Raw genomic sequence first — 27,343 nt, 5'->3', positions numbered from 1 at the left:
GTGAAAGGGAAATCATGCTTGACAAATCTTCTGGAATTTTTTGAGGATGTTTCCAGTAGAGTGGACAAGGAAGAACCAGTTGATGTGGTGTATTTGGACTTTCAGAAGGCTTTCGACAAGGTCCCACACAAGAGATTAATGTGCAAAGTTAAAGCACATGGGATTGGGGGTAGTGTGCTGACGTGGATTGAGAACTGGTTGTCAGACAGGAAGCAAAGAGTAGGAGTAAATGGGTACTTTTCAGAATGGCAGGCAGTGACTAGTGGGGTACTGCAAGGTTCTGTGCTGGCGCCCCAGCTGTTTATATTGTACATTAATGATTTAGACGAGGGGATTAAATGTAGTGTCCCCAAATTTGCGGATGACACTAAGTTGGGTGGCAGTGTGAGCTGCGAGGAGGATGCTATGAGGCTGCAGAGTGACTTGGATAGGTTAGGTGAGTGGGCAAATGCATGGCAGATGAAGTATAATGTGGATAAATGTGAGGTTATCCACTTTGGTGGTAAAAACAGAGAGACAGACTATTATCTGAATGATGACAGATAAGGAAAAGGGGAGGTGCAACGAGACCTGGGTGTCATGGTACATCAGTCACTGAAGGTTGGCATGCAGGTACAGCAGGCGGTTAAGAAAGCAAATGGCATGTTGGCCTTCATAGCGAGGGGATTTGAGTACAGGGGCAGGGAGGTGTTACTACAGTTGTACAGGGCATTGGTGAGGCCACACCTGGAGTATTGTGTACAGTTTTGGTCTCCTAACTTGAGGAAGGACATTCTTGCTATTGAGGGAGTGCAGCGAAGGTTCACCAGACTGATTCCTGGGATGGCTGGACTGACATATCAAGAAAGACTGGATCAACTGGGCTTGTATTCACTGGAGTTCAGAAGAATGAGAGGGGATCTCATAGAAACGTTTAAAATTCTGACAGGTTTAGACAGGTTAGATATAGGAAGAATGTTCCCAATGTTGAGGAAGTCCAGAACCAGGGGTCACAGTCTAAGGATAAGGGGTAAGCCATTTCGGACCGAGATGAGGAGAAACTTCTTCATCCAGAGAGTGGTGAGGCCACAGAAAGTTGTTGAGGCCAATTCACTAAATATATTCAAAAAGGAGTTAGATGTAGTCCTTACTATTAGGGGGATCAAGGGGTATGGCGAGAAAGCAGGAATGGGGTACTGAAGTTGCATGTTCAGCCATGAACTAATTGAATGGCGGTGCAGGCTCGAAGGGCCGAATGGCCTACTCCTGCACCTATTTTCTATGTTTCTATGTTTCTATGAGAGGTTCAACCTGTACAGCGGTTGCTGGAAATCTGAAATAAAAACAGAAAATGCTGGAAACACTCAGCTGGTCAGGCAGCGTCTGTGGAGAGAGAAACAGCGTTAACGTTTCAGGTCGATGGCCTTTCATCAGAACTGAAACGTTAACTCTGTTTCTCTCTCCACAGACGCTGCCTGACCTGCTGAGTGTTTCCAGTATTCTCTGTTTTTGTCTCAAATTAATTTGCTCTGCTGTGCCCGTAATCGAGCAGGATGGTGCGAAATGGAGGTAAAGATTGGACAGTGGGGCTTACTGCTGCCCCCCTAACCTAACCTGAATGTCCCTTCCCCCAGCAACCCCCCCCCCATTCCCCGTGCCTCTTTAGGGACTGCTGCTGATTGCCCCTTTCCTGTCTGCTGCGTGCGAAGGAATCATAGGATCCTAGAATAATACAGCATAGCGGGAGGCCATTCGGCCCATCGAGTGCATTGGCTCTTTCGAAGAGCAATCCAGTTAGTACCACTGCCCCCGCTCTTTCCCCATATCCCTGCAATTCTTTCTCCTTCAAGTATTTATTCCATTCCCTATTTATGGCTTATATTGAATCTGTGACCACCACCCTATCAGGCCGTGCATTTCCAACCCTAACCACTCGTTACGTAAAAAAGTTTCTCGTCTCTCGTTCTTTGCCACTCATCTTAAATCTTTGCCCTCTGGTTATCAACCCTTCAGCCATTGGAAACGGTTTCTCTTAATACACTCTATGTAAATCCTTCATGATTTTAAACACCCTTAACAAATCTCCTCTCAGCCTTCTCTGCTCGAAGGAGAACAATCCTAGCTTCTCCAATCTATCCACATAACTGTAATCCCTCAGCCCTGCAACCATTCTCGTAAATCTCACGTATGCTCTTCAAAGTCTTCACATCCTTCCTAAAGTGTGGTGGCCAGAATTGGACACAATACTCCTTTTGTGCCAGAACTAGTGTTTTATATAGGTTTAGCATAAATTCACGGCCTTTGTACTCTACGCCTCTATTTAAAAAGCCCAGGATCCCGTATACTTTATTAAATGTTAACCTGTCCTGCCACCTTCAAGGATTTGTGCACAAACACCTCTTGGTCTCTGTTCTTGTATCCCCTTCAAAATTGTATCTCCTCAATCTTCCGACCAAAATGTATGACCTCACACTTTTCTGCGTTCAATTTCATCTGCCATGTGATCGCACATTCCACCAATCTGTCTATGTCCCCTTGAAGTTCATTACTATCTTCTTCACTGTTTACTACACTTCTAAGTTTTGTGTCATCTTCAAATTTTGGAATTATACCCTGTACACCCAAGTTCAAGTTATTAATGTGTATCAAAACCAGCAGTGATCCGAGTACTGAACCTTGGGTACACCACTGTATACCTCCTTCCAGTCCGAAAAACAGCCATTGACCACACCGCTCTGTTTTCTATCCCTTAGCCAATCTTGTATCCATGCTGCTACTGTTGGCAGGACTCATGTTCCTGGTCGGATTCCTACTTCAGTCCTCCCTTGTTCCTGCCTCTCCCCAGGTCCACTGTGGTAAGACCAAGGCAGCAGCAGGAAAGACTCCCAAGGCTGCAAGTGGGGGAGTGGGCCTCCATTTTCTTTGCCCAGGGAATAAGGCACGCACATTTAAAAAAAAGAGACACAAATGGGGGGGTGGAGATGGTGAATGTCCTCTGGGTCTCTCCGGCATTGTAGAAATTCGCCCCGAACGATCCAACAACACATGCACGGAGCCAGCCATAGAACAAAAGAATTAGGAGCAGGAGTAGGCCTTTCGGCCACTCCAGCCTGCTTGGCCATTCAATAAGATCATGGCTGATCTTCTATAGGGCGGGGTTGACTCAACCTCCCAGGCACAAGAGCACCTCCTAGTGGTGAGGGCTGTCACAACAGTAGGCTGAGGCCTAGCAACAGGCTGCCTTCCTTGGCCCAGAAGTTGCTGGATGGGGAATCTCGCAGAGTGTCCTGTTAGAGTTGTTCTTGCACCCTTCAGCATAAAAATGTTTTGCACACAAATTTGCTGCAAGTGTGAGCTGATAACAGTGCAGCGACGGCGCAGTGCACCTGGGCCTTGGTGAACGACTGCATCAACAGCCTCTCTCCTTAACCAATGAAATTTAAACATTGAGAAATAAACAGAAGAAGGACTGAGAAGGAGGGTGAATTAGAGTCAAATCAGGTACAGAAAGAGAAATGAAAAGTGGGAATAAAGATTGGATTGAGGGAGAAAAAAGAGACAGAAAGGAAAAGTAAGATTTTAAAAAAATTTATAATGTGCCATTTTTCAAAATCTCCAACAACAATTCACTATCTGAAGGAATGAGACTCCACATATTTAATTGTCCACTTCCTGGACCAGATAGATTAATTGGCAGTCACTAACAATTATCATATTGTTAAAAGAGTACGTACGCTGTTAATTACCAGACTTCACTTTCTACTGTGAGTTTAATGGGCGAATGCAGCAACTCCATGAAACTCATGAGGAGATTAAGGGCGAGATGCCATTTTCACGAGGCTAACAGTGGAACGACCCAAATGATCCCAACGACTAGTGGCGATTCGCAGTTCATGGGGTATCTCTACCTCGCCACAAGCTGCTGTCCGATTCGGACATTAATCACTGTGTGGGTGGTTCTCACACCTTTATTGTTACTGCACATTCTGGGCCCTTGCTGCCAAGGCAACAGCACTTGGACACAGTGAAAGGAAAATTTGAGTAAATGGAGCAAAATTACAGAGCACTGGGAAGGAACATTTGAGCTAGAGTATTAGTGAAGAAGCATTCACAAAGAGATTGTTTGAACAAACTGAAGCTCAGCAGATCTCTGTTTACGCAAAGCTGATAATATTCATTTCTTTGTCAGTGAATTTGGGGCTTGTCAACAAAATTCGACAAAGCTATTCCAACCTCATTTACATGTAGCTGATGGTTTATTGACTCACCTTGAAAGGTCGGTGGTTTTCTAGACAGGTGTTGACAGATGTAGAAGTAATGACTGGTCCTCAGCTTCCCTGACATCAGCTGTACACCACAAAGGTAATCCGTTGATTCTAGTTTAGCGCCTGATTTCCGTGATATGTCAGCACAGTGCAAACAACACCTTGCACTTTTCTACAGACCTGAGCAGATCTCCTCTGTGGCATTGCGGCTCGGAATATGTTCCCCCAACTTTCACCTCTCTCTCTCTCTCCGTCACCTTCACGTTGCTCCCGCTCTCTCTGTGTGACCTTCCGCTTTTTGTCTCTTTATCCCTTAGGTCTTGCTCATTTCTTGGCCTCTGGTGTATTATCCATTGATCCCTCTATGCTCCTTCCTACTCGTCTACCCCCCATCATCTTCTGGTGTCCGTCTCTCTTACAACAGGGAACATTATTTTAATTCGATTTGTTACGGTTCCCTTTAATGTTTGTTGCTAATTTGCGGGTTCTAGTGGTTGTGTCCCTTTAACAAGGGAGCACATGGTTGAATTGTATTATTTAAAAGCGTTGTGGGGACAGGGACTAGCATTGTCTGTGGATGGATTGATTGGTTTTCCTTATCTGTATCTATCTTACCCATAGCAAGTTAAGTGTTTCTTCCAGCATGTATTGAAAGCACATTATACTGTTGCAGAGAGGTCTGGAACTCACTGCCTGAAAAAATGGTAGAGGTAGAAACCCTCATAGCATTTAAAAAGTACTTGGATATGCACTTGAATTGCCGGTACGGACCAAGAGCTGGAAAGTGGGATTAGGCTGGATAGCTCTTTGTCGGCCGACACAGACACGATGGGCCGAATGGCCTCCTTCTGTGCTGTAAATTTCTATGATTCTCTTTTGTCTTTAATGAGCTTTCAACCATATTCTGCGGCATAAGACTGCTTAATTCCACCTACGTAACATCGCCCGTCTCTGCCCCTGCTTCAGCTTATCTGCTGCTCAAGCCCTCATCCATGCCTTTGTTACCTCTAGACTTGACTATTCTAATGCACTCCTGGCTGACCTCCCACATTCTACCCTACGTAAACTAGAGCTGATCCAAAACTCGGCTGCTCGTGTCCTAACTTGCACCACGTCACACTCACCCATCACCCCTGCGCTCGCTGACCTACATTGGCTTCCGGTTAAACAACGCCTCGATTTCAAAATTCTCATCCTTATTTTCAAATCCCTGCATGGCCTCGCCCCTCCCTATCTCTGTAATATCCTTCAGCCGCACAACCCCCTCCGAGATGTCTGCGCTCCTCTAATTCTGCCCTCTAATGGGCTGTCAACTCAGGTGGCAATTATAAGGGCCTGCAGCTGGAAGTCAAATGTATCATTAAGTGAAATGGGATGTATTTTTTTACTGGGGAAAAACGTTTTTATCACTGAATTTATTCTCCTTCAATTTATTGGCCAACCTACGAGCAGTGCCTTGGCGACGAGGCCATCGCTGGAGCCTTTTCCCTCACTCCGGAATGTGGCTGTCACTTGAGCATCCCTGATTATAATCGCTCCACCATTGGTGGCCGTGCTTTGTGTTGCCTGGGCCCCAAGTTCTGGAACTCCTTGCCTAAACCTCTCCGCCTCTCCACCTCTCTTTCCTCCTTCAAGATGCTCCTTAAAACCTACCTCTTTGACCAAGCTTTTGGTCACCTGCGCTAATTTCTACTTCTGTGGCTCTGTGTCAAATTTTTTAAATCTCATAATACTAATGTGAAGCGTCTTGGGACGTTTCACTTCGTTAAAGGTGCTATATAAATGCAAGTTGTTGTTGTTTTTGACCGGAAGGTGACGGATTGGCGCAGTCGGCAGCATTTTGGTTTACTTGCCAGGCTGCGGGCAAGAAAGGGAACTTGCTGCTACCTGGAGCTGCCAGGCTGCCCACACCTCTCGGGTAGCAGGGCACCGCTGTCAGGAGGGCCCCAGGGCACAGGACCCATTGTCTGGTGCTGGATGCGAGAGCGGGTTGGAATGGGAACAGTAACACAAACGCATTCTTCCCAGCTGCCCAGTGTTTTTATGCATTTATGCAGGTTTTGCTGTAAGAAACGAGACGGTGTAAGCTTTTTGTAGATGTATCTCTTTTTGTTTATCATTTTTTTTCTCGTAAACTTGGGAACCATATGTGAGCCTGCATTGCTTCATTATGTGAGGCACTGTGAATAGAACTGAACACTGCTGTCATCAGAACATCCCCACTTCTGACCTTTAGATGGAGGGAAGGTCATTGATGAAGCAGCTGAAGATGGTGGGGCCGATGTCAGGTCCTTGAACAACTCCTGAAGCAATGTCCTGGGGCTGGGATGATTGGCCTCCAACCACAACAACCATCTTGTCAGTGTCAGCTGTGGCTCAGTTGGGATCACCCTCGCCTCTGAGTCAGAAGGTTGTGGATTCAATTCCCACTCCAGGGACTTGTAGGGACAGGAGGTTATTTGGAGTGGGAGGCAGAGAAGCTAATTGTTGGGACCGGCCGAAATGGAGCGGGGCTGGGCTGGGATTGGAATCGAAGGCAGAGGTTAAAGGTGAGGCCATGGGAAAGAGGAGGCTGGAGGGAGCTGAGGGACTGGGAACGAAGCTGAAAGAATGGGGCAGGGTGGGGGATGCACACTGAAGGGCAAGGCTGTGAAGGAAAGAGGAGCGAGGTAATGCACTGGGAGCAGGAGGAACAGGCATGCACACTCAAGGCCATTATGGCAGAAGGAAAGGAACAAGAGTGAAAGAAAAAACTTATCTGTGAAAAGTAAAATGGCGGACAGATGGAATTGGTAAAATCGGCAGGCTTGCCACCACGCCACCTAGTGGCCAAAGCTCGCCACGACACCGTGACAGGCATCTGATTACATAGGAAAATTGCCATTGTAAATTTCAATATAAAATTCACGACAATGAGAAGATTGGTTAGTTCAGCTCCAGCAAAGAGCACCTTAAAGGAGAAGAAAGAGGTAGAGAGGCAAAGAGGTTCACGGAGGAAATTCCAAAGCTTAGCGCCTAAATAGCTGAAGGATCGACAGCCTGTGGTGAAAATCGAGGGATGCTCAAAAGGCCAAAATGGGAGGAGCCCAGAGATCTCGGAGTGTTGTAGGGCTGGAGGAGGATACAGAGAAAGGGAGGGGCGAGATCATGGAGGGATTTGAAAACAAGGATAAGAATTTTAAAAATTGAGGTGTTGCTGGACATGGAGCCAATGTAGGTCAGCGAGCACAGGGGTGATGGGTGAGCAGAACTTGGTGCAAGTTAGGACACGGGCAGTTGAGTTTTGGATGAGCTGAAACTGACGGAGGTTGGAAGATGGGAGGTCGACGAGCCGCTGATTGAAGGGTGGGAGTGGAATTTCAGGTGGCAGGTGCAATGTATTCGCTTCATGGGTTCTTTGCTTAAGAATTCATAGAAACATAGAAAATAGGTGCAGGAGTAGGCCATTCGGCCCTTTGAGCCTGCACCACCATTCAATAGGATCATGGCTGATCATTCATCTCAGTAACCCTTTCCTGCTTTCTCTCCATGCCCTTGATCCCTTTAGCCGTAAGGGCTATATCTAACTCCCTCTTGAATATATCCAATGAGCTGGCATCAACAACTCTCTGCGGTAGGGAATTCCACAGGTTAACAACTCTCTGAGTGAAGAAGTTTCTCCTCATCTCAGTCCTAAATGGCATATCCCTTATCCTTAGACTGTGTCCCCTGATTCTGGACTTCCCCAACATCGGGAACATTCTTCCTGCATCTAACCTGTCCAGTCCCGTCAAAATTTTATATGTTTCTATGAGATCCCCTCTCATCCTTTTAAAATTCAGTGAATACAGGTCCAGTCGATCCAGTCTCTCCTCATATGTCAGTCCTGCCATCCCGGGAATCAGTCTGGTGAATCTTCGCTGCACTCCCTCAGTAGCAAGAATGTCCTTCCTCAGATTAGGAGACCAAAACTGAACACAATATTCCAGGTGAGGCCTCACCAAGGCCCTGTACAACTGCAGGAAGACCTCCATGCTCCTATACTCAAATCCCCTAGCTATCAAGGCCAACATACCATTTGCCTTCTTCACCGCCTGCTGTACCTGCATGCCAACTTTCAATGACTGATGTACCATGACACCCAGGTCTCGTTGCACCACCCCATTTCCTAATCTGCCACCATTCAGATAATATTCTGCCTTCGTGTTTTTGCCACCAAAGTGGATAACCTTACATTTATCCACATTATACTGCATCTGCCATGCATTTGCCCACTCACCTAACATGTCCAAATCACCCTGCAGCATCTTAGCATCCTCCTCACAGCTCACACCGCCACCCAGTTTAGTGTCACCTGCAACCTTGGAAATATTACATTCAATTCCTTCATCTAAATCATTAATGTATATTATAAATAGCTGGGGTCCCAGCACTGAGCTCTGCGGCACCCCACTAGTCACTGCCTGCCATTCTGAAAAGGACACGTTTATCCCAACTCTCTGCTTCCTGTCTGCCAACCAGTTCTTTATCCACATCAGTACATTACCCCCAATACTATGTGCTTTAATTTTGCACACCAATCTCTTGTGTGGGACCTTTTCAAAAGCCTTTTGAAAGTCCACATCCACTGGTTCTCTCTTGTCCACTCTACTAGTTACATCCTCAAAAAATTCCAGAAGATTTGTCAAGCATGATTTCTCTTTCATAAATCCATGCTGCCTTGGACCGATCCTGTCACTGCTTTCCAAATACGCTGCTATTTCATCTTTAATAATTGATTCAAACTTTTTCCCCACTACTGATGTCAGGCTAGCCGGTCCATAATTACCCATTTTCTCTCTCCCTTCTTTTTTTTTATAAAGTGGTGTTACATTAGCTACCCTCCAGTCCATAGGAACTGATCCAGAGTCGATAGACTGTTGGAAAATGATCACCAATGCATCCACTATTTCTAGGGCCACTTCCTTAAGTACTCTGGGATGCAGACTATCAGGCCCCGGGGATTTATCAGCCTTCAATCCCATCAATTTCCCTAACACAATTTCCCGCCTAATAAGGATTTCCTTCAGTTCCTCCTTCTCGCTAGACCCTCGGTCCCCTAGTATTTCCGGAAGGTTATTTGTGTCTTCCTTCGAAGACAGAACCAAAGTATTTGTTCAACTGGTCTGCCATTTCTTTGTTCCCCATTATAAATTCACCTGAATCTGATTGCAAGGGACCTACGTTTGTCTTCACTAATCTTTTTCTCTTCACATATTTATAGAAGCTTTTTCAGTCAGTTTTTATATTCCCTGCAAGCTTCCTCTCATACTCTATTTCCCCCCTCCTAATTAAACCCTTCTAAATTTCTCCCAGCCTCAGGTTTGCTACTTTTTCTGGCCAATTTATATGCCTCTTCCTTGGATTTAACACAATCCTTAATTTCCCTTGTTAGCCACGGTTGAGCCACCTTCCCCATTTTATTTTTACTCCACATTGCTATTAAGAACTAGTTAGTTTATTAGCAAAGAGTTAACAATCACACTACACATTAACAATTCATCCACTAAGCTCACAACTGCGTACCTCATCGTGGATCGCTAAACCCAACTGGCTGGGGTTTTATTGAGTATTGTGAACATCACGTGACTGGCTAAGCCACTCACAATTCAACAGCTCTACAACTATTTTGTAAAACAATAAATTCGGTGCCCCCTTTTTAAAGGGGCACTAAAACCGACAAATTAAACGTTTAACATTTGTGGATCAAATTTAAATTTAGTTGCCCGGGGTGATGATGCACTCTAGTCCCTCCGGTGCCCACCTCTCCTGAAAGGCTGCAAGCGTACCGGTGGACACCGCGTGCTCCATCTCCAGGGACACCTTGGCTCGGATGTAACCGCGGAAGAGAGGCAGGCAGTCGGGCTCAAAGACCTCCTCGACCGCCCGCAGCCTGGACCGGTTGATGGCCCCCTTCTCCATGCCCAGGAGCAATCCTACGAGGAGGCCTTCTCAACAGCTCTACAACTATTTTTGTTGTAAACATTAATCAAATGCCCCTTGATTAAAGTGGGGGGGGGGGGGGGTGGGTCACACTCCAAAAACTTTTCAAATGTCCCCTTGGTTTTTTTTGAGTGCACCAAAAACACAAATTATACAAGTGCCCCCTGTCTAAAAGGCAGGAGGGGGAGCACTAAAACCGACAAACTTAAACAAATTAAACTTTAGACATGGTTCAAATTAAAATTTGGTTGCCGGGGGTGATGATGCACTCCAGTCCCTCCGGCGCCCACCTCTCGCGGAAGGCCGCGAGCGTACCGGTGAACACCGCGTGCTCCATCTCCAGGGACACCCTGGCTAGGATGTAACCGTGGAAGAGAGGCAGGCAGTCGGGCTGAAAGACCCCCTCGACCGCCCACTGCCTGGACCGATTGATGGCCCCCTTGGCCATGCCCAGGAGCAATCCTACGAGGAGGCCTTCTCAACAGCTCGACAAACCTGTGAACATACTCACTGGTGCATACATTAGAAAACCCACTAAAGGAATGGTTGCCAGTAAACAGTGTAAGTCACGGGGAGGGTTTTTTTTGTGGCGGGGGTGGGGGCTCTCCTTACGGGAGGGAATTTGGAGGAGCCCGGGGCAGGGGAGGTCTAAACATTCCTTGTGGGGTTCGGAAGATCACTCCTCCTCTTGGGCACACCAGGCAAGTAAAAAAATGGACCAGTTTTGGCCCCTCCTGGGCCCGGATCCTCACCCGACCATCGCCATTGGGCGGGACAGTCAGAGCGGCTCCCCCTCAGGCCAGAGTTAGAATTGCAGCCACCATCGGAGCCAGGTATGAAATGAAAAGCCTTTTGTCACACTGAGTGGAGAATTAACTCCGAGCTTAAACCCCCTCACCTCACATCCATCGTAACTTTGGCATATGTGCGTAGTAAGCAGTGTTCTGTAACTGCTCCGTCTCCCGTTGAGGGAGAAACATGGTGGGAGATGCGGACTGTGCACTCGGCTCGTGGCAGCCAAATCGGAGTGAGGGAAAACGCTCTAGCGATGGCCTCGTCGCCAAGGCACTGCTCGTAGGTTGGCCAACGAATAGAGAGGAGAATCATCATCATAGGCAGTCCCTCGGAATCGACGAAGACTTGCTTCCACTCTTAAAATGAGTCCTTAGGTGGCTGAACAGTCCAATACGAGAACCACAGTCCCTGTCACAGGTGGGACAGACCGTTGAGGGAAGTGATGGGTGGGACTGGTTTGCCGCACGCTCTTTCCGCTACCTGCACTTGATTTCTGCATGCTCAGCGTCCCCCTGAATGCATAGGAGAATACATTCAGTGACAAAAACGTTGTTTTCCCCCAGTAATAAAATGCAGCCCATTTCACTTAATTATACATTTGACTTCCAGCTGCAGGCCCTTACAATTGCCGCCTGAGTTGACAGCCCATTATGCACTTTATTTATCTTCCCAACAAGCAGATGCACAGTTGTAGATCCTGGCTTCCGTTTCCAAGGTGCACGCATTTTCAGACTGCCGTTACCTCAGCAGCAAGCAGGTGGGTGGGTGGGGCCCATCTCCCAACACAAGCCCCTGGGCAGTTCGGGCAGGAGGGTCTACCAGGGGTGGACTTGACCATCACTAGGCACGGGCTCACAGCCAATCAGCAGCCAGTGCTACTTCAACCGACATGCAAATTGGGTGCAGTTTGTTTTCCAGTTCTCGTGATGGCTACCACAGTTAGAGAGAAAGAACTTGCATTTCTTTAGTGACTTTCACATCCTCACAACAACCCAAAGTGCTTTACAGCCAATGAAGTACTTTTGGAGTGTAGTCACTGTTGTAATCTGGGAAACGCAGCAGCCAATTTGCTCACAGCAAGCTCCCACAAACAGCAATATGATAATGACCAGATAATCTGTTTTTGGTATGTTGATTGATGGATAAATATTGGCCGGGACACTGGGCATAACAAGTGATCAGGAAGACCAATGGTATCTTGGCCTTTAGTGCAAAGGGGATGGATTATAAAAGCAGGGAAGTCTTGCTACAGCTATATAAGATATTGGTGAGGCCACACCTGGAATACTCGTGCAGTTTTGGTTTCCTTATTTACGAAAGGATATACTTGCTTTGGAGGCAGTTCAGGGAAGTTCACTTGGTTGATTCTGGGGATGAGGGGGTTGACTTATGAGGAAAGGTTGAGTAGGCTGGGCCTCTACTAATTGGAATTCAGAAGAATGAGAGGTGATATCGAAACGTATAAGATTATGAGGGGGCTTGATAAGGTGGATGCAGAGAGGATGTTTCCACTGATGGGGGAGACTAGAACTAGAGGGAACGATCTTAGAATAAGGGCTGCCCATTTAAAACAGAGATAAGGAGAAATTTCTTCTCTCAGATGGTTGTAAATCTGTGGAATTTGCTGCCTCAGCGGAAACTGGGACATTGAATAAATTTAAGATAGAAATAGACAGTTTCATAAACGATAAGGGGATAAGGGGTTATGGGGAGCAGAGCTGAGTCCATGATCAGATCAGCCATGATCTTATTGAATGATGGAGCAGCTTGAGGTGTCGTATGGCCTACTCCTGCTCCTATTTCTTATGTAACTCCCCTGCTCTTTTTTGAAATAGTGCCCTAAGATCTTTTACATCCACCTGAGAGAGCAGACATTTTAACATTTTGGTTTAACATTTCATCTGAAAAAACAGCACCTCCAGCAGTGCAGTGCTCCCTCAGCACTGCATTGGATGTCAGCCTAGATTTATGTGTGCTGTTCCTGGAGTGGGACTTGAACCCACAACCTTCGGATTCAGTAGTCGAGTATGCTGCCCACTGAGCCACAGCTGACATGGATTGATTGGAAAAGGGCAAATTGTGAGGAAATGAGGGAGGAACTAAAGAAGGTAAATTGGGAGAAAATACTGAAAAACAAAGGGACGGTGAGAAATCTTTAAAGGGGCAATCAATAGCGTGCAAGAGAAATGTATTCCATTAAGAACCAAAACAATCATGGATGAATAAAGAGCTAAAGGGAAAATTGAATCTAAGGAAAATGACATATAATAAGTACTTAGAGAAGAAGACAAAAAGCAATACAAAGAACTTAGGAGAGAAGTTAGAAAACGCCCCTGTTCTTCTTCGAAATAGTGCCATGGGATCTTTTATGTTCACCTGAGAGGGCAGGTGGGGCCTCGGTTTAACGTCTCATCCAAAAGATGGCACCTCCGACAGTGCAGCGCTCCCTCAGCATCACACTGGATTTTATACTAAGTATCATTTTCCACAGCCCTGCAGTTTGTGGAGATTTGTAGATTCACATTTATCACAGTAGCACAAAAGGTATTCCCACTAAATGTCACAATAAAAATCAATAATGGCTTTGATTGGATCCTCAATGAGAGTGAGTTATAACTGCAAGATGAGAGTGAAGAGTAAAGGTCAATCATTAAGAAATAGCATGGAGTCCCTTCATGTTTCTGATGTCCAACGTAGGTATTTCAAAATAAATTCTCATTTCATGGGCATCGCTGGCAAAGCCACATTTATTGCCAATCCCGAGTATCCCTGAGAATCTTCTCCCTGAACTGCTGTAGTCCATGTGCTCTCCTAATGGTGGGATATTGGCCTGGCAACAATGAAGGAATGGTGATGTATATCCAGGTCAAGACATTTCTTGACTTGGACATAGATCACTGTTCCTTCATTATTGCCAGGAGGAGATGGCCTTCCCACGATCTTGATGGTCTTGTCCTTCCCAGTGGTGGAGGTCGCAAGGGAGTGTGGTGCTGTTGAGATCAGCTTGGTGAGTTGCTGCGGTACAGCCTCTATATCGTACATTCTGCAGCCTCAGTGTGCTGATGGGGTCCATGGGCGAAAAAAGGTCCCTGGGGCAACTTACTGGGAGGTAACCAACACCAGTGCAACAACCTGGGTAATTCCGGGATCTCACGTGGAGTGTGAGATAAAGAATTGGGGCTACTGCTGTTATGTTCAGAATAACTCCACAAGACACTATACTGTAAGCTCAAACTGTTGTGGCCTTGGTTTCTTTAATGTAACTCCAGAGTGGGGAAGCAGCATGGTAGACTGCCTATTATACCTGCTTGCCCGGGGTGTAAAGGTGATCCTTGGGTCTCCCACAGGTGCGTCCCCTGGTGACAAATCTTACACACTAGTAAAGTTTACATACATAACATCACTCCCCTCCAAAGTCTTAGATACAAGCTATTTACAAGTTGAGGCAATCCGGAGCTCTGTGATCCCGGGTTGATCACCTGAGTTGAAGTCCTGGCATAGGTGAGTCGGTCGGACCATTGCTGCACTGCGGTGTGGCTGGTCTGATCGGACTGTCGGGCATGGTGGGCTCATCCTCGTGGTTGACCGCGAGGTCGATTGCTGGTTGGGTGTGTATAGGTGGATCAGTGATGGTAATGTCCTCTTCAAACTGTTCTTGGTTGTCAGTGAATCGCAGTTTGGTCTGATCCAAGTGCTTTCTGCACGTTTGTCCATTCAAAAGTTTGACAGCAAACACTCTATTCCCCTCCTTGGCTAAAACAGTGCCAGCAATCCACTTGGGACCATGACCGTAATTAAGAACAAACACCGGGTCAGTAACCTCAATGTCACGTGATACAGCCATGCGATCGTGGTACACGTTATGCCGGTGAGGCCGGGTTTCCACATGATAATTGAGATCCGGGTGGACTAAGGAGAACCTGGTTTTGAATGCTCTCTTCATTAACAACTCTGCCGGGGGAACACCAATAAGTGAGTGGGTTCGCGTCCGGTAGCTGAGCAGAATCCGAGATAACCGGGTCTGCAGGGAACCGTCCGTCACGCGTTTCAAGCTCTGCTTGATAGTTTGGCCTGCCCGTTCCGCTTGACCATTGGATGCAGGCTTAAACGGGGTAGACCTGACATGCTTGATGCCATTGTGGGTCATGAACTCGTTGAATTCCGAGCTGGTGAAACATGGTCCATTGTCACTAAGAAGGACGTCGGGCAAACCATGGCCCGGAGGCTTTCAATGGTGGCAGTGGATGTACATGATGACATTATTATACATTCAATCCATTTAGGGTAAACGTCCACTGCTACTAGGAACATCTTTCCTAGAAAGGGGCCAGTGAATCTACGTGGACCCTGGACCACAGTTTGGAGGGCCATGACCACAGACTCAGTGGGGCCTCCCTTGGTGCATTGCTCAACTGTGAGTAAGCGTTATATTGGTGTACGCATGACTCCAATTCCAAGTCAATGCCGGGCCACCAAACGTGTGACCTGGCGATAGCCTTCATCATAACTATGCCTAGGTGGGTACTGTGTAGGTCGCGTATAAATGTTTCCGAGCCTTTTTTTGGCAAAACTACGCGATACCCCCATCGGAGACAATCCGAATGGATGGACATTTCATCCTTGCGTCGGTAAAACGGCTTAATTTCGTCTTGCATTTCCCCGGGTACCATCGCCCAGCTCCCATTAAGGACACAGCTTTTTACTAGTGAAAGCACAGGGTCCTGGCTAGTCCAGGACCTGATCTGGCAAGACGTGATGGGTGACCCCTTGCTTTAAAGCATTCATTACAAGAAGCAAGTCTGCGGGTTGCGCCATTTCCATCCCAGTGGTGGGCAATGGTAGCCGACTGAGGGCATCAGCATAATTCTCAGCGCCTGGTCTGTGGAGGATTACATAGTCATACGCAGATAACATTAGTGCCCATCTTTGGATGCAGGACGAAGCATTGGTGTTAATGCCTTTGCTGTCTGAAAACAGCGAAATGAGCGGTTTGTGGTCGAGCTCGAACCGGAGTCCAAATAGGTATTGGTGCATTTTCTTAACCCCGTATACGCATGCTAATACTTCTTTCTCAACCATACTGTAGGCTCTTTCAGCTTTAGATAAACTTCTGGAAGCATATGCAACCGGTTGCACTTTGCCTGACCCATTGGCTTGCTGTAATACACAACCAACCCGTACGAAGATGCATCACAAGCTAGTACTAAACGTTTACACGGGTCATACAATACAAGTAACTTGTTAGAACGTAGCAGGTTTCTGGCCTTATTAAAGACTGTCTCTTGAGATTTACCTCAAACCCAGGCATCACCCTTGCGTAGCAATAAATGCAAAGGTTCCAGCAAAGTGCTCAATCCCGGTAGAAAGTTACCAAAATTGTTGAGGAGTCCCAGGAACGAACGCAGCTCCGTCACATTCTGTGGTCTGGGTGCATTCTTGATGGCCTCTGTCTTGGAGTCTGTGGGTCTGATGCCGTCCGCCGCAATCTTTCTCCCCAGAAATTCGACCTCTGGCACCAGGAAAACACACTTGGAGCATTTCAGCCTGAGTCCCACTCTGTCCAGTCGTTTTAGAACCTCTTCCAGGTTGTGCAAGTGTTCGGTGGTGTTGCGACCATTGATCAGGATGTCGTCTTGGAACACCACGGTGCGTGGAACCGATTTCAGCAGACTCTCCATGTTCCTCTGGAAGATGGCTGCAGCCGAGCGAATCCCAAAGGGGTATCTGTGGTATATGAACAGTCCTCTGTGCATGTTGATGCTCGTCAATTTTTTCGAAGGTGCAGCCAGCTCCTGTGTCATGTAAGCAGAGGTTAGATCCAGCTTGGTGAACGACTTCCCTCCTATTAGCATAGCAAACAGGTCATCCGCTTTGGGTAGTGGGTACTGGTCCTGTAACGAGACTCGGTTGATCGTTACCTTGTAGTCCCCGCAGCTTCTGACCGTCCCATCGCTTTTCGACACCGGAACAATTGGACTGGCCCACTCGTTGAACTCTATTGGCGATATGATGCCCTCTCGTTGAAGTCTGTCCAGCTCGATCTCGACTTTCTCTCGCACATATATGGAATCGCTCGGGCCTTGTGATGAACGGGTCATGCATCAGCGATTAGATGAATCTGCACTTTGGCGCCTGTGAAGTTGCCGATGCCTAGCTCAAATAACGACGGGAATTTGTTTACACTTGGGCGCACGAGGCGTTATCCACCGAAGACAGTGCTTTGATGTCATCCCAGTTCCATCGGATCTTTCCTAGCCAGCTTCTGCCAAACAGCTTTGGGCCATCGCCTGGTACAATCCATAGTGATAAATCATGCACAGCTCCATCACACGATACCTTCACTGCCGCATTGCCAATGACTGGTATGAGTTCTTTGGTGTAAGTGCGCAGCTTGGTGTGAATCGGGCTTAGTTTTGGCCTTTGTGACTTGTTCCCCCACAGTTTCTCAAAAGCTCATAATTGACTGACTTGCCACTATGTCCAATTCCATAGAAACTGGAATGCCGTTTAATTTGACTTTCAATATTATCGGAGGGCTTTTGGTGGTGAAAGTATGTACCCCATACACTTCCTCTTCAGGGTTGAGTTGCCTCTCTTACTCGTTCAGCGTGATCCGTGCCGGATCGGTCATCTTCTGCTGCCTCTGCCACGTGGTGAGTCACAGCACGTTTGCACATTTGCTGGAGGTGCCCCATTGTTCCACAGCCTTTGCACATGTAGTGCTTGAATCGACATTGATGGGCCCCATGATTACCCCCGCAGCGCCAAGATGGTGTTAATGGATTCATATTCATGCTCCATGGCATCCTAGGTCTGGCCTCTGCAGGCGTGTAGGCCCTGCCATGTACAGTTCTGCCTGCTGAAGGTGTTATTTTATGCACAGTACTTGCCAGTGAGCTTCGATGCTGCAAAGATATCTGTTTAGTGTTATCGTTCGTGGACATGAAAGTCTGGGCTATCGTGATGGCCTTGCTCAGATCTTGGGATTCAGCAGACAGCAGTTTGCGAAGAATGACCTCGTGGCCGATTCCAAGCACGAAAAAGTCTCACAACATTTCCCCCTAAAATCCAGCAAATACACACTGTCCCGTTAGGCGTCTTAGGTCGGCGACATAGCTCGCCACGTTCTGGCCCTCAGATCGATGGTGCGTGTAAAAGCGATACCTGGCCATTAAGATGCTCTCCTTTGGCTTGGGGTGTTCCCGAACCAGCATGCACAACTCTGTATATGTCTTCTCCGTTGGTTTCGTCGGTGCTAGCAGATTTTTGTTGAGGCCATATATTGTGAACCCACAAACGGTGAGGAGAATCACCCTGCGCTTGACTACGATATCTTCCGTATCTAGCTCGTTGGTCACGAAGTACTGGTCAAGACACTCAACGAAGGCTTCCCAATCATCACCCTCAACAAATCTCTCAAGAATACCAATGGCAGCCATAACTGCGTGAAAGTTCTTGATCTGTTACTTGTCGCCAATTGTTATGTTCAGAATAACTCTACAAGACTATCTACTGTAAGCTCAAACTGTTGTGACCTTGGTCTCTTTAATGTAACTCCAGAGTGGGGAAGTAGCATGGTAGACCGACTTTTATACCTGCTTGCCCGGGGTGTGCAGGTGACCCTTGGGTCTCCCACAGGTGCGCCCCCTGGTGGCAAGTCTTACACACTAGTAAAGTTTACATACATAGCAGCTACATTCCCCAGAGTGGAAGTTCAAGGTCATGGAATTATCCCACACATCTCACAAAGCTAGAGAAAAAGAGAAAAAAATGGCCGGAATATAAATGTGCCCTGAGGTGACTGGCCCATCTAACAGGAAGAAAGAACTTGTATTTCTATAGAACCTTTTATGACCTCAGGACATCCCAAGCGCTTTTCCTTTGAAATGAAGTACCTTTTTGAAGTGCAGTGTGGGCAACCTGACAGCCAATTTGCGCACAGCAAGCTCCAACACACCAGCAATCTGATAATGACCAGATAATCTGTTTTAGTGATGTTGATTATGGGATAAATATTGATCATAACTCCGCTACTCTTCTTCAGATAGTGCCATGGGATCTTTTACATCCACCCGAGTCAGCAGACGGGGCCTCAGTTTAATGTCTCATCTGAAAGACAGCACCTCCAACAGTGCAGCACTCCCTCAGCACTGCACTGGAGTGTCAGCCTAGATTATGTGCTCAAGTCTGTGGACTGGGGTTTGAACCCATAACCTTCTGACTCAGAGGCAAATGTGCTACCTACTGAGCCACAGCTGACACCAACTTCTAGAAAACAAATGGCTCCCCCTCTCTCCTTGCGGTGAAGCCTCTGACCTCTGCTCACCACCTCCCCATGGCAACTCAATTGAGACTGGAAACGAAGGACGTGGGAACCTTGCCCAAAACCAAATCCGACAGCATTGCCACACTGCTCGGTCAGCTGGAACACTCACATGCTACCCTTCTGTTTAACGCCCTCTCTGTAAGGTTCTGAACTATCCACAGCACGCACTGTGTCAGCATGGATTTGTGGGCTATACTTGGTTCTATGTAATTTACAGCGAGGCCTATGATTAGTGGTGTCTAAGTCTCCATGTTGATTTCAGTTGATTCCTTCACAAGCCCCTGCTGATCCTAGAATTAAGGTCACATAGTTTCTGAGCAATTAAATTGGTGTAAATAATATAAACAGCAAGTGGAGGTAGCAGAAGTTTCAAGTATGAACTGGGGGTGGGGAACGGATGGATATAATTCTAGCCGTATCTCTTGAGGCCTCAGCAGTCTATCCCCTGACTGGCAGAGCCGTACAGAGCAGGAAGGCCCTAGGCCTGATCCCAGCTTTGTGCTGAGACAACGGGGATAGCTATGGGCAATGGTTAGCATCGACCCCCCCACGGGAAAATCAGCCAGGGTTCCTCTATCTCGACTGCTATCAAGAAAACCCAGGGAGGACGGGGCACAGCTGTGATGCCTCCTGGTGTTGAATAGCCAGCTAGCCTCACACCTGAAGAATGGAGGGTAAGGCAAGGACCGAGGGGTTAGACGGGTATGCAGGCAAGTCGTCATCTGCTTCAGGACGGGGGGAAAGCCGGCAGCAAAAGCAGGTTGTGAAAAACTATAGTGGATAAGAGGAGGCACAGAGAGAGGGATTTCCCAACGTGGTGTGCCGCCTGAGTGGCAGATTTCAGGTTTATTCCTGCCTCGGAGTGAACTTCTGTTGTAAATGATGCTGCTGGCACACTGAGATGCAGTCAGGTGCTTATGCCTGCCCCTCCCCTCTTCCCCGTCCCCGTCCCCCAGTTCCCCTGTTCCCCCACCCCGTTTCCCCTTCCCCCGTTCCCCCTCCCCATTCCCCCCATACTCCCTCACCCCATTCCCCTTTCCCCATTCCCCCTCCCCCGTTCCCTTTCCCCCTGTTCCCCCTACCCTTGTTCCTCTTCCCCTTATTCCCCTGATCCCTCTCCCCCCATTCCCCTTCCCCTCCCCCATTTTCCCTCCCCTTGTTCCCCTGTTCCCCCACCCCTTGTTCCCCTGTTCCCTTTCCCCCCGTTCCCCTTCCCCCTGTTTCCCCCTTTCCTTGTTACCCCTCCCCCCTGCATTCCCCCCGTCCCCCCTCCTCCCCTTCCCCCATTCCCCTTCCCCCCCGTTCCCCCTCCCCTATTTCCCCTCCCCCCTGTTTCCCCCTCCCCTTGTTACCCCTCCCCACCCCTGTATTCCCCCCCCCCCAATCATATCATAGTTTTTGACCCTTCCCCAATTGGCATTCATGGTGCTGGTGGTGCCTGTCGTGCCGGTGGTGCACGGCATTGAAAGGAAGAGGTTAGGTTTGTCTGTTTAAGGGAAATTGCCTTCAAGCCAATCAGGGTTCTTTAACATGAAGGTGGGGTAGGCGAGTCTGCTTTTAATCTTACTCCTGACTCCCCCCCCCCAGGTTTTCCATTTCCCATTTTCTCCACTTCTCCTGGTCTCCCAATCCCTCGGCTGTTGACACGCGCTCTGTCTCTTTAGCGCTTTTAATGTTTCTGTCCGTTATTTGAGGGAGACAGAGCGATTGTATGTTACAGACCACCATCCCCGGGTCTGTAGCGAAAACTCTGTCCCTACACTAAAATATCACAGACAAGAACTAACTCCACGAAGGTGAATCGCCTCATAAGTTGGCTGGGCTTGTGGCACAAACTCCCATTTACGACGCACTTACGCCGAACTTACTTTGGAAATGAGGTGGGGGAGGAAGCTCAGAGGAAATTCACCCTCAATGTGACAAAAGGCTTTTAATTTCGAACCTGACTCTCCCGCGCCCCCTGCCCCAGGTTCTCCATCTCCTATCATCTCCAATTCCTCAGCTACTTACACGCACCCTCTCTTTAATTCCTTCATGTTTTTGCCTGTTATTTGACTGAGCTCATCCGTTACATTCTTCTGCTGCACTGTCCAGTAGATCCCTGACACACTGCAGTGTGCAGTAGATCCCATTCTCACACTGCACTGTGCAGTAGATCCCAGTTTCACACTGCACTGTGCAGTAGATCCCTCTTGCACACTGCACGTGCAGTAGATCCCTGACATGCACTGCAGTGAGCAGTAGATCACTCACACACTGCACTGTGCAGTAGATCCCTCTCATGCACTGCATTGTGCGGTAGATCACTGGCAGTGTATTATAAGGAGGTGTGTGAGTGATCAACCACATAATGCAGTGTGTGTGATCTACTGCACTGTGCAGTAGATTCCTCTCGCTGCACTGCAGTAGATCCCTCTCACACACTGCACTGTGCAGTAGATCCCTCTCACACTGCACTGTGCGGTAGATCACTCACGCTGTATTGAGCAATAGATCCCTCTCACACACTGCACTGTGCGGTAGATCACTCACACTGCACTGGGCAGTAGATTCCTCTTGCTGCACTGCAGTAGATCCCTCTCACACACTGCACTGTTCAGTAGATCCCTCTCACACACTGCGCTGTATAGTAGATCCCTCTCGCACACTGTACTGTGCAGTAGATCACTCACACACTGCACTGTGCAGTAGATCCCTCTCATACACTGTATTGTGCGGTAGATCACTCATACACTGCACTGTACAGTAGATCCCTCTCACACACTGCGCTGTGCAGTAGATCACTCACACGCTGCACTGTACAGTAGATCCCTCTCACACACTGCACTGTGCAGTAGATCACTCACACACTGCACTGGGCAGTAGATTCCTCTTGCTGCACTGCAGTAGATCCCTCTCACATACTGCACTGTACAGTAGATCCCTCTCACACACTGCATTGTGCAGCAGATCACTCACACACTGCATTGGGCAGTAGATTCTTCTCGCTGCACTGCAGTAGATCCCTCTCATATACTGCACTGTACAGTAGATCCCTCTCACACACTGCACTGTGCAGTAGATCACTCACACACTGCACTGTGCAGTAGATCCCTCTCGTACACTGCATTGTGCGGTAGATCACTCACACACTGCACTGTACAGTAGATCCCTCTCACACACTGCATTGTGCAGTAGATCCCTCTCACACACTGCACTGTGCAGTAGATCACTCACAGACTGCACTGGTCAGTAGATTCCTCTCGCTGCACTGCAGTAGATCCCTCTCACACACTGCATTGTGCGGTAGATCACTGGCAGTGTATTATAAGCAGATTTCTCCTCCCTGCCTGCTGCCTGTTGTTTTTTCAGGTTTGAAGAGGGGTCCACACCCTGAACGTAAACTTGTCCCTTCTCTCCCCAGAGACTGACCGACCCACTCTGTGTTTCCAGTACTTGCTGTTCTTGTAGCATAGAAACATAGAAAATAGGTGCAGGAGTAGGCCATTCGGCCCTTCGAGCCTGCACCGCCATTCAATGAGTTCATGGCTGAACATGCAATCTCAGTACCCCATTCCTGCTTTCTCTCCATACCCTTTGATCCCTTTAGCTGTAAGGGTCACATCTAACTCGCTTTTGAATATATCTAATGAACTGGCCTCAACAACTTTCTGTGGTAGAGAATTCCACAGGTTCACAATTCTCTGAGTGAAGAAGTTTCTCCTCATCTCGGTCCTAAATGGCTTACCCCTTATCCTTAGACTATGACCCCTGGTTCTGGACCTCCCCAACAACCGGAACATTATTCCTGCATCTAGCCTGTCCAATCCCGTCAGAATTGTATATGTTTCTATGAGATCCACTCTCATTCTTTTAAATTCCAGTGAATATAAGCCTAGTCGATCCAGTCTTTCTTCATATGTCAGTCCTGCCATCCCGGGAATCAGTCTGGTGAACCGTCGCTGCACTCCCTCAATAGCAAGAATGTCCTTCCTCAGATTAGGAGACCAAAACTGTACACAATATTCAAGGTGTGGCCTCACCAAGGCCCTGTACAACTGCAGTAAGACCTCCCTGCTGCTACACTCAAATCCTCTCGCTATGAAGGCCAACATGCCATCTGCCTTCTTCACCGCCTGCTGTACCTGCATGCCAACTTTCAATGACTGATGTACCATGACACCCAGGTCTCGTTGCACCTTCCCTTTTCCTTATCTGTCACCATTCAGATAATATTCTGCCTTCCTGTTGTTACCACCAAAGTGGATAACCTCACATTTATCTACATCATCTGCCATGCATTTGCCCACTCACCTAACCTGTCCAAGTCACCCTGCAGCCTCTTAGCATCCTCCTCACAGCTCACACTGCCACCTAGTTTAGTGTCATCTGCAAACTTGGAGATATTGTATTCAATTCCTTCGTCTAAATCATTAATGTATATTGTAAAGAACTGGGGTCCCAGCACTGAACCTTGCGGTACCCCACTAGTCACTGCCTGCCATTCTCAAAAGGACCCGTTTATTCCTACTCTTTGCTTCTTGTCTGCCAACCAGTTCTCTATCCATGTCAATACATTACCCCCAATACCATGTGCTTTAATTTTGCGCACTAATCTCTTGTGTGGGACCTTGTCAAAAGCCTTTTGAAAGTCCAGATACACCACATCCACTGGTTCTCCGTTGTTCACTCTACAAGTTACATCCTCAAGAAATTCTAAAAGATTTGTCAAGCATGATTCCCCTTTCATAAATCCATGCTGACTTGGACCGATCCTGTCACTGCTTTCCAAATGCACTGCTATTACATCTTTAATAATTGATTCCAACATTTTTCCCACCACCGATGTCAGGCTAACCGGTCTATAATTCCCTGTTTTCTCTCTTCCTCCTTTTTAAAAAAGTGGGGTTACATTAGCAACCCTCCAATCCACTGATCCAGAGTCTATAGAATGTTGGAAAATGATCACCAATGCATCCACTATTTCTCTGGTCTAACAGGTGCTGCCTATCTCCTGTGCTGCCATTCGGCCTCTCATCTGCAAACATAAATGGGAGAAGGGCTGCCGTGAGGGGGAGGTGGGGGATTGATGCATGGAGGCTGCAACCAGGAGACTTTCAGAGGGAAAGGTACAGTAGGCACTTGAGCATTCAGGGAGAGATAGCATTAAAGGAGGGCCTTCACTGACCCACATTGGCATCGCCAGTACCGGTGGCCACAGGGAAGGCACTATGTCTGCCGACGAGCGCCTCGACCCTCTCCTCCAAGGGTGTGAGGATTTGGAGCTCGGCCTCGCCACCACCAGTCCTCCTTTGTTCCATCCTGCTGTGAGCAGGTTTGGCAAAACATCGAATGGTTGGTGAGTACCATTGTGATGACACATCAGAAATGAGCGCACAAGTGTGTCTCTGACATGCAGCTGTAAGTGCGAGATGAGAGGGAGCCTCCATTGTGAGAACATACACACACACACACACACACACACATAGGCCTTAACAATTAAATGCTGCTTCAGTGACTATACAGTGAAGGTGGGAAATAAGAGAAAGATGAAGGAGAGGCTCCCAGATGGAAGGTCAGCAGTTGGTGGAACAAATACTCACTTTCATCAGACGGATGATGTCGTTCAGCCGTTTTCTGCACTGCATGGCGTTGCGGTTATGAATGGGGGTCCCGGAGACCTCTACAGCAATCTCCCTCCAGGCATTTGTGCATACCTCGCGAGTGGGTCTCCCCATGTCTGGGTACAGCACTCGCCTCCTTCCCTCCATAGCCTGCATCAGGGTCTCCAGCTCGGCGTCGGAAAATCGCGTTTCCCTTCTTGGTCCAGCAGCACCAGCCATCCTTGAACACCACTCCTTCCCTCCTCAGGGCCGAACACCAAACCCTGGCCTTTAAGAAGGCCAGGGATCAGCTGACACATTAGCTTCAAATGACCAGAAGGGTGAATTTCCCTGTGGTTATGCCGTCCCGATCAACCCACCCACCACCGCTGCAAACTCCCGATTCCCGCCGGTCATTACCGCCGGACACCATTTAAAAAAAAAAATCGCTGAAAATTGAAAAGGTACACCAGGTTTGCGGCAGGCCTGAATTTCGGCCCCAGAAAATATAATACAAAATAGTCAGCTTGGATTCTAAAGGCTAAGTCATGCTTAACTAACCCGATGGAATTCTTTGAAGAGGTAATGGAAAGAGTAGACAAGGGTAATATAGTAGATGTCATATACTGGGATTTTCAAAAGGCCTGCCATTGGGGAAATTCCCATTGGGAAACCCACCAGTGCTAGAAATAATGCAGGGGGCACAGGGTCTTACTGCTGGCAGAAAAAAAAAACAAAGTGCAGAAAAGTAGTCCAGAAATGGCTTTGTGAGTGGCTCAGTTTGCGAACTGTGTTTCATAACACAGCTTGCAACTCCCACCACCCATTATTTATGAAAGGTCGTCCAGCATGAGCGTGGGGAAATGGCGTGCGGGACATTCAAAGCCTCGGTTTAATTGTCTAATTTGTCTGATATTTCCTGCCCCGCAGAAATATGCGAGGCATGCTAAGTGAGTGTCATGGAACGTTCGGGCTGCCTGTTTTATGTGGTTGCTGTTCCGTCACTGTGACTGTCATCACCTGTTTTACAGATTCAGCCAATGTGATCACCGTCCCGCGAGGCCAGGGGTCCGTCACCGTGCCTGTGGCCGAAGTCTTGAGTTAAATGTAGCCGCTCGGGCTGCTGGTATGAAGGGGGGTGATTGTCTCAATGGCTAGAATGTCAAACAATAAGTTTCTAATTAAATAAAGATACTGGCAGCGGCCGTTTCCTACACCAGACAAAGCTACACTTCCCACAGGGGCTTTTTGAAAATGTCCTTCACATCCCCATTCCACACTCTTCACCTCCCTTGTACGTACCGCAAGTCGAGCTCATGTGCAGCCAATCGTCTCTGCTTCTGAAAGGTGTTTCCAATGGCAACAAGTTCTTTCGCTGTCTCCAGAAGAAAAGCCCTTTGAACACAGCACAGTGCTAAATGTTCATCCATGGACATCACTGGTGGACTGTTTACTGATTCCTTGCTCAGAAAGGCCCTTTTGAAAAGGCATTACCTTGAATGAACATAAGGAAAGAACTTGTATTTATATAGCGCCTTCCATGACCTCAGGACGTTCCTAAAGCCCATTACAGCCAAGGAAATACTTTTGAAGTGCAGTCACTGTTGTAATGTGGGAAATACAACAGCCAATTTGTGCACAGCAAGCTCCCACAAACAGCAATGTGATAATGACCTGATGATTTGTTTTTAGTGATGTCGGTTGAGGGCAAAATATTGGCCAGGGCACCGGAGAGAACTTCCCTGCTCTGCTTCGAAATAGTGATGTGGGATCTTTTACCTCCATCGGAGGGGGCAGACGGGGCCTCGGTTTAACGTCTCATCCAGAACAGGCTGAAATAATTTAATTTTGGAACTTAGCCGTCCGGCATTGGCTGAATCCCCGCTAAGTCAAATAGCTCGAAGCTGAAAGTCCCCCCTCCCCCCCCCCCCCCCCCGGCCCCCCACCACAGGAGGTGCTGATACATTCCATAGGGGCACCATCCACATTCCAGTGCCCCCCCCTCAATGTGTGGACGCAGACGGTCAGTAGCAGCATGCTATTCGACCACCATGGGCGTCATAGCAGGACCAGCTCCTGCCATTGCCTGATGTACAAACACTTGCACTTTCCAATAGGGGCCACTGATCAGAAACAGGAACCCCATCACTGGTTTCTTTTAAACCCTCCCGAGCCCAAGGCTCCTGTGAGCACCTGAAGCTGCCTCTGCCTGCTCCCCAGGTAGCTCAGCGAATTCTGCACAAACCAGACATTGAACTTAAGGCTCAGTTATTGCGACTCGAGTGAGTAGCACTTACCCACTGTGCCAGTGAGTAGGATTTCATATTTTCCTCAACAATTTCAGGTTAAACTGTAAGTCTTAATCATCATTTTATAATTCTCTTCACCTTGGGGTTTGTTACTAATATCATTTGTTTGTAGCCAAGTTAAATGGA

At 47.8% G+C, this 27,343-nt stretch overlaps 1 protein-coding gene across 2 annotated transcripts in view; it reads left to right on the top strand.

Moving 5' to 3' along the window:
- The window catches only part of LOC139226535 (protein spinster homolog 3-like), a 184,616-nt gene extending 158,494 nt beyond the window's left edge, over nt 1-26,122 (top strand). For both annotated transcript variants that reach the window (XM_070857369.1, XM_070857368.1), the window contains one exon: nt 25,940-26,122. In XM_070857369.1, coding sequence (XP_070713470.1) covers nt 25,940-25,954 — 15 coding nt within the window. In that variant the 3' untranslated portion in view covers nt 25,955-26,122. The remainder of the gene's footprint in view (nt 1-25,939) is intronic.
- Nucleotides 26,123-27,343: the final 1,221 nt, after the last annotated feature.

The sequence above is a fragment of the Pristiophorus japonicus genome, chromosome 16, assembly GCF_044704955.1.
Source record: "Pristiophorus japonicus isolate sPriJap1 chromosome 16, sPriJap1.hap1, whole genome shotgun sequence".
NCBI classification, from domain to species: Eukaryota; Metazoa; Chordata; class Chondrichthyes; family Pristiophoridae; genus Pristiophorus; species Pristiophorus japonicus.
This window is presented reverse-complemented; position numbering and strand designations above follow the sequence as displayed.